Source organism: Miscanthus floridulus, chromosome 7 (genome assembly GCF_019320115.1).
Source record: "Miscanthus floridulus cultivar M001 chromosome 7, ASM1932011v1, whole genome shotgun sequence".
NCBI classification, from domain to species: Eukaryota; Viridiplantae; Streptophyta; class Magnoliopsida; order Poales; family Poaceae; genus Miscanthus; species Miscanthus floridulus.
In genome coordinates, this window is record NC_089586.1 from 34,305,991 (window position 1) to 34,314,043 (window position 8,053).

At 50.1% G+C, this 8,053-nt stretch overlaps 1 protein-coding gene across 1 annotated transcript; it reads left to right on the top strand.

The window, feature by feature from the left end:
* Nucleotides 1–4,243: 4,243 nt before the first annotated feature.
* Nucleotides 4,244–7,811, top strand: LOC136463019 ((6-4)DNA photolyase). The gene is made up of 14 exons (XM_066462069.1): nucleotides 4,244–4,606; nucleotides 4,752–4,823; nucleotides 4,906–4,986; nucleotides 5,098–5,268; nucleotides 5,363–5,434; nucleotides 5,555–5,641; nucleotides 5,731–5,829; nucleotides 5,933–6,016; nucleotides 6,103–6,189; nucleotides 6,321–6,392; nucleotides 6,795–6,908; nucleotides 6,995–7,082; nucleotides 7,212–7,307; nucleotides 7,400–7,811. Exons 1-14 carry the CDS (start codon nucleotides 4,265–4,267, stop codon nucleotides 7,510–7,512), a joined length of 1,578 nt encoding a protein of 525 aa, XP_066318166.1. The 5' UTR covers nucleotides 4,244–4,264; the 3' UTR covers nucleotides 7,513–7,811.
* Nucleotides 7,812–8,053: the final 242 nt, after the last annotated feature.

Genomic DNA, 8,053 nt, shown 5'->3' on the forward strand with positions numbered 1-8,053 from the left:
TTACCTTAGCATAACTTTGTTTTTTATTCTCTTCTTTTTCGCACCTGCCCATTCGCATCGTAGGCTGCAACTTTTAAGAGCCCGGGCGTGGCCCGTGAGGCTAAGTCGCTCGTAACTGTAGGTAGAGGCGAGGCGCGATCGGTCGGAATATTTTAAGCAAAGTTACGTAAGGAAATTTAAGGAATGGACTGCCCTTTCATTCGAGGAAAAATATATTTATCATGTGAAAGTAAAAAGAGGGGTGACGTTGCATCCCCATGGGGCCCCCGAGCGACCCGGGCCGAAAGTGTTCGGGTCGGGGCGCTTTACAGGAGAGAACATTAAGTAAAAATGATAAGACTGAATTTTAGAGGAAAAAACGACGTAGCTGTTCGCTGTTCCAAGTGTTGGTGAGAACATTGCCGTTGTCATCCTTCAGTCGGTAGGTGTCCAGTCGGATCACCTCGGTCATCGTATAGAGACCTTCAGTCATCTGGATCCTTGCCCGCTACGCCCCCTTTCTTGGCCGCTGCTTCTTTGCCTTTTCCTTCCTTCGGCCTACCGGCCTATCGCAAAAGATGCTTGAGGAGCTCACAGTCCTTGTAGAGGTGTTTGACGAGGTAGGCCTGGTTGGTGCATGGGCTCTCCATGAGCTCGTTGAAGTGGTCTGGAAGGCCCTGCTTGACTACTTGTCTGTGTGATCAGCCAGGCGACCAACACGGAGTTGGCTGGTCGACGATGATCTTCTTTGTTCTTTTTGCCCCTCTACGTGGAGGGGCCCTCGTCCTGATCCTAGCGCTTGGCCTTGCCTTTGCCTCAGCCTCCATTGAAGCGTTGCGGGAGAGGCGCTCTCTGGATGCGTTGGGCAAAGGCCCGTGGTCCCAGGCCATCCGGGCTGGGACTCCGGTCGTCCGGCCGACGACCGCGCCTGGGGTGCGTTTCACCATTCCCCACAATGGTCCGATCAGGGTCAATGTCGCCTGCCATCACTACCGCTTGATGGACACCATCATCGTGCCAGGACTGACGCCGATTGCTGATGACGCTGTGAGCGTCTTGGTTCGGCCGGAGCTGCTCACGTACAGGCGGCCGGTGTGGAGCGGGCGCCAGGTCAGACTGGGGCGCAGATGCAGCCTCCTGTGCTGCGCTCGGCGGCCGTAGCGGTGAGCGGGTGGAGCGATTCGTCTGGTGCGTCCCCACTCCCCTGGTGGAGAGAGAGGCCGTGAGTTGGTGTTGTGATGTGGAGCTCTCCGCCTGTTGAACGGCGGTGATTTCCACCAGTGCCCGAAGGTTCCGGTGGATCGCCTGTTCCTAGAGGTCGTTTGGCTCGGGAAGGCCACGCAGAAGCATTACCGTAGCGGCGATGTTTTGGTTAGCCCGAGTGAACTATGGGGGATTGTTCCCCCCATCCACGATGTTGCGCTGGACCTGGCAGGCGCGACCCCAGGCGCCGCTCATTGGTTTATGCGCACAGGGCGCAGTGCGGTGCGCTGAGCGCGTCGGCGCAGGTGGCGGTTGGTTCTACCGCTGTTGTCATAGCTCCTCGCCGTGCTCCCGTGTGAGCGCAAGGGGCCCCGCATGAGGGTCTAGAGGGGTGTGAGTCTGTAAGGACTCCGCTGCCATCGGTGGCTGTCCTAGAGCGTCCGTCATAGCGCACTCTCGGGACGGACGGTGGCTAGGTGCCACGTCGCCGATGCTGGAGCCGTCACTCTCAACATCATCATCCATGAAGTCGAGGAAATAGGTGAGAGCATAGCTCGCCATCCCCACGAATTCAGACGTGAGAGGCGGGGCATCGGCGTCCTTTGGAGCCCCCAGGCGTACGCATCCGTGGGGAACGCGAGGCCATAGGGGAACCGGTCGCATGGCGATCACGGTAGGGACAACGGGGTCCCTCTGGATAATCAGCGGAAGATAGTGAATAGTAAGTAAATAACAACATGTACATTACTCACTTCGGGGTTTGAGCAGAGAGTTTGCTCGGAATGAAGCACATGTGCCTCGTCGTTGAAGTCGTTGGGTGTCCCGGAGCCAGCGGGGGGTGCCCCTCCGACGGGTGCTGGGATGGTTGCCTCCTTGTAGAGGCGTAGTACGCCGAGCCAGTTGGCGATGAAGTCTAGGCTTCCGAAGAGGAAGGCCTGGGATGGCTCGAAGATGGGTGGGACCCGCATCCCAACAGGTGAGAGTGCGGGAAACTCTAGTGAGCCGAAGCGAGTCGTATCGCTTGAGCCCGCCATGGCGAAGGTGGCGGAAAAGTGGGCCATCCGATGACCAAAAAGTGTTGAACGTACAACGTCTTCCCCATGGACTGCGCCAACTGTCGGTGCAGAAAGTGACCGACACGTAAATATTTGTAGTTTTGCTGTACGTTGTGATCGGAGGTGGCCTAGCACTCAATGAAACTGGGTTTATACTGGTTCAAGCAACGTGCCTTACGTCCAGTTTGAGTCGGTCGGTGACTTTATTCCTGAGCCCAGGTGCTCGAAGTTTACAGTAGGGTTACAAACGAGAAGGAGAAAGATGGGGGGTATAAGAGGTCCGGTCGGACTCTGGTCTGAAGGGCCGAGAGTGACGGGAGCCCCACTAGGTGCTAAGTGTTCGAGCGTGTGCTCGGTATAACTTTAGAGTGTCTAAAGTTACAGAGGGTGAATCAATGTAGGTGAACTGATCGATCTCCCTGTTGGAAGAGAGCGCATCCCCTTTTATAGATGAAGGGGATGGCCTTACAAGTGAGAGGGAAAGAGTACGTATGCTGCTAAGTCTTGCTTCCCACGCCAGCAGGTATAAGATGATGGTAGGCGCCCACAATACTGTTTAATGTCAGATGCACGTGGGAGGTTGCGTCTTCTTCAGGTATGGCAGATGTCGGTGCCTGCCACACTGTTGATACCCAGAGGCATGCAATGGATTTTACAATGTTCGCCTGGTACGGTAAATGCCGGCGCCCACAATACCGTTGACGCCTCAGAGGCACGTGGGGGGAGCCTTACCGTATTTGTCTGGTATGAGAGTTGATGGCGCCCACAACATTGTAGGGGAAAATATCGGCGCCTACAACACTGCTCGAGTTCTGTCATGCTAGGGAGGTCGCAGGGTACTGTCCTGCAGGTGTACAGGGTACGGTCCTTGGTATTGCGGTTGACTTGAGTGCGCTGCCTTACTTTCTCCGTCCGTTTCCTAGTCCTTACCGAGCGGGCGTCCCCGGTCGGTTGGTTCCAGTCGGCTCTGATTGCGCCAGTTGGAGAGGAGTTGTAAGCAGGGGTTTGGCGCATCCCTGGTCGGAGAAGCGGGTTGGAGTCAGAAGTGGTGTTTGGCCAGGCCTTCCGGTCGGAGAGGCCGTCCGGAGGCGGGCTGGAGACCGAAGCGAGCGCTCTGGTCGGAGAGGTGGGCCGGAGTCGAAAGCGGGCGTCGTTCCTTCTCGGCCAGGCCTTCCGGTCGGAAATTGGATCGCCCTTCTGGCCTGCTGTTTAGGTATTTGGGCCGGCCCAAGAGTTGCGCGTTGGTTCGCCACGTTGTCTGCTGGCCCGAGCCTTTGCTGGGAAGCCGGTCCATGAGGGACCCCGGGTTTATAAACCCGACAATATAACTTATACTAAAACTTGGAAACATCCGATAAAAAAAACTTGAAAACACAAAAGCTATGAAACACAACATAGGTGCAAAAGTTATCAAACACAACTTATGTATATAAGTTATTCTGTATAACTTGCCAATGCTGCTAAAAAGAAATTAGAAGGGTAAAACATATAAAAAACGAAAATAATACTGGAAAAACACATAAAACGAACATAAATAAAAATAAGAACAATAAGAAAAAAGGAAAGAAAATAAAAATGTAAAGGAAAAAAAGTAGAAAATAAAAAGAGAGAGTGCAAACCGCGTTCGCGTACGGTAATAATTGGGCAGAAACATTCACAATAATTAATTAATATATAATAACATTAACGATCTGGTAAGCCAAGCACGAGTGAGCCAACCGTTCACCGCAAGAGAATCGAGAGAACGCCCGCGTGAATGGATCTAGGCCATCTCCCCTCCGCAGCTGCTTGTCCACATTTGACAATCCGCACCGGATCCCGTGTGGCACGACAGGAACGGCCAATACGAAACCGACGTGGCCACTTCCCGCGCCACTCGCTACGGTTACCGCTCCCTTGTTCAAACCTCCGCCGTCCGATCCTCCATCAACGGCCCGCACCATCTCTCCCAATTTCCTAACTCCCAACTCCACCGCCGCCGGCAAAATCCCCCAATACTCCTCCGCACCCCGCGACCCCCGCCCGCGATGGAGGCCGCAACCGCCGCCACGGCGGCGATGGTGTGGTTCCGGAAGGGGCTGCGCGTGCACGACAACCCGGCGCTCGACGCGGCCCGCCGCTACGGGGCCGGCGCCGGCGCCGCCTCCGCGCGGCTGCTGTACCCGGTGTTCGTGCTCGACCCGCGCTACCTTCGCCCGGACCCCGTCGCGGCGTCCCCGGGCTCCGCGCGCGCCGGGGTCGCCCGCATCCGCTTCCTCCTCGAGAGCCTCAGCGACCTCGACGCTCGTCTCCGCCGCCTCGGGTCCCGCCTCCTCATCCTCCGCGCCCGCGACGACGTTGCCGACGCGGTCTGCGCGGCCCTAAAGGACGTAAGCATCCGTCTATCTCTTCCGCCCTGGATGCAAAGCCTACTACTAGTACTAGTATCTTTTTTTTTCTTTGCCTTTTCAACCGTTGCCCATTGGCTACACAATGACGAGATCCTGGGTTCACCCTTCGTTCATTTGCGTTCAGTGGAACATCGGCAAGCTGTGCTTCGAGTCCGACACCGAGCCGTACGCGCAGGCTCGCGATAAGAAAGTCACGGTGAGGCTGCTAAGATCATTTTTCTCCACTCTCCGTATCTTCCCTGGGTGATGTTTCCTGACGAAGATTTTTGTACTTTTAGGATTTTGCATTGGCGTCCGGGATCGAGGTATTCACGCCTGTCAGCCACACACTCTTCGACCCAGCAGAAATCATAAAGAAGGTGTTCGAAACTCGGAAAGCTTAGGATACTAGTATTCAGTACCTTGTGAACTCATGACTCATTACTCACAACCAAATGTGCTTAACTGATTCTGGTTTTGCCAATTTGCAGAACGGTGGCCGGCCGCCTTTGACATATCAATCCTTTGTCTCCATTGCTGGGGAGCCGCCAGATCCTGCCATGGAGGAATACTCCGAGCTCCCACCGCTCGGAGACACAGGGGAATACGAGCTGTTGCCCGTGCCTACAGTGGAGGAGCTTGGGTATGGGGATATCAGCCAGGTAAGGGTGGAGTGGCAATTGCTCCAATGAACTAGTATTTCAGTTACTACTGGACTGGATCGGTCTCTCTGAACTGCTGGATGGCCATTCGCAGGAGGAGATTCCACCATTCCGTGGTGGTGAGACAGAAGCTCTGAGGAGAATGAAAGAATCGCTTCAAAATAAGGTGGTTGCTTCTGGAATAGCAACATTCTGACATCCATCAAGTTTGTTATTCTTTGCTGTTTCTACAGGTGATCTGAAAGTGATGACTGATGACCTCATTCTTTTGTGTTGTTTTGGGTAGGAATGGGTTGCCAAATTTGAGAAACCAAAGGGTGACCCCTCTGCCTTTCTGAAACCTTCCACAACTGTCTTGTCACCGTATTTGAAGGTATGTTTTTTGTCAATAACTCAATGCAGCTAGCTGTTTATTTAGATTATAAAGTGTTAAAAACGGATTGTCATGCTGTTATTATGCAGTTTGGGTGCCTGTCTTCCAGATATTTTTACCACTGCATTCAGGATGTGTACAAGAGCGTCAGAAACCATACAAAACCACCTGTTTCATTGATAGGACAGGTGATTTGTAATTGTAACTGCATTTGTTGGACATGAAAGAACAATCTGGCTACACGGCTTCTTTACTTTAGTTCTGAGTTCATGTCTCATGTTTTTGTAACAGTTGCTGTGGCGAGACTTCTTCTACACAGTGTCTTATGGAACTCCTAATTTTGACCGAATGAAAGGAAACAAAATATGCAAGCAGGTGACTCTGTTTGATCCGAACCATTCTCCTTTACAATGATGCACTTTTCATGAGCACAGTTGTAATCCAAATCCCATTTATTTTAGATTCCATGGAGCGAGAACGAGGAGCTATTTGTTGCATGGAGAGATGGCCAAACAGGATATCCGTGGATCGATGCTATCATGATTCAGGTTTTCTCAAATGAATATCTACCAGAGAACCTCACTTTGCTATTTCTTTTCTTGTTCTATTTTTCTGTTCCTTCATTTGTGTCGCTCTCAAGAGTATCTGATAGCTTTCTTTTTGTGTGTTTGTCTTCAAGCTGAGGAAGTGGGGTTGGATGCATCACCTTGCACGCCATTCGGTTGCTTGTTTCTTGACACGTGGTGATATGGTATGTTCTGTGATCTGTAAGGCTTGCATTGAATAAGAACTCTGTTGGGAATTATTTACATTGAAATCTGCTTTACAGAATATGTATGTTTGTAATAATTGTAAATTTTGCTGTTTTGGCAACTTTCGAGTTCTAGTTAAGCAAGAAGGTAATCAATAAGAGCTGTTTGTTTTGCTAGATGAGTCTCTTCATTGAAAAATATGGCTATTGGATTGTTTAGATGAGCTATTTAGTGGGGGTCAATATTGTGCTGGTAGAATCTGGAGATTTACTTGCCTAACGTTCTCTGGGACATTTTTTATTGTGGACAATTGACATTATGCATCTGAAGAAATTTCTAAAGACTGATTCCAAACTACCTTACATTGCCTATACTAACTTCTGAACCTATTTCTTTTAAAGTTTATTCACTGGGAAAAAGGACGTGATGTCTTTGAAAGGCTACTGATAGATTCTGACTGGGCCATTAACAACGGCAATTGGCTGTGGCTCTCTTGCTCATCCTTCTTCTATCAGGTTACTGATAATTCGCATCCTTCACATAGCACTTATTATTGACATTTTTGTTCATACTAATAATTAGCTTACATTTCTCAAAACAGTACCACAGAATTTACTCCCCTATCACATTCGGGAAGAAGTATGATCCTAATGGGAACTACATTAGGCATTTCATCCCAGTGCTGAAAGGTACTTCTGGAACAACATTTCAACGACAACATAAATAGTCTTCTGAAGCCAGAAGTCAGCATTGTTTGTCCCTTCAGATAGAGGACTAATCAATATTATTTTGCACAATTCTACATTTTACTAATTTAGACATGCCAAGGGAGTACATTTACGAGCCTTGGACTGCTCCCATTAGCATCCAGAAGAAAGCCAATTGTATTATTGGCAAAGACTACCCAAAACCAGGTAAAAATGAAGGACAATATGGTAAAGAAGGCTTCTCCATCTTTATGGTTACTGATAATTAGTTTATATTTTGCATCGGTTTGGTTTTACAGTGGTTGATCATGAGACTGCAACCAAAGAGTGTAGAAAGAGGATGGGAGAAGCTTATGCGTCGAGTCGCCTTGATGCCAACCCTACTAAAGGGAAGACGTTGAACTCGTCGTGACAAAAAATGCCCCATGGTGACCAAGACACGTCTAACTCAACTAGTGCCAAGCTACTGAAGAGGAATGGGCCAGCTGAGTGATGTGCAGCTCCCACTTCTGTGACAACTTTACACTAATTGTTTCACCTTCAGCATTTATAATTTCAGTTGTGCATCCAGCATCTGTCATACATAGCTCGTCTGATATTTTACCAAAGCAGTTTTACCGAAAGCAAATGACTTGCGATCCGTAGCTACTCTGATATCCTACAATGAAGTAACAGATCTGTAATATATAATCATGTAGCAGGTGTATGCAATAATTATAACTACTGTCCATGTACTACATCTTATATGGGAAGGGGGGGGGGGGGGGGGGGGGGGGGGGAGAGGTTTTCCTAGTTCTTTGCAGAAAATGAACTGTTCAAGTACAATCCATTTAGGCAGGACATGTGGACAGCCAATTCTTTTTTAGCATTGTTCTTCCTCTTCAGTAGCTCGGCTGCACGATAGAACAAGGCAAAAAAGAATTGATTCTCTACTACTCACCAGGGAACAAGTA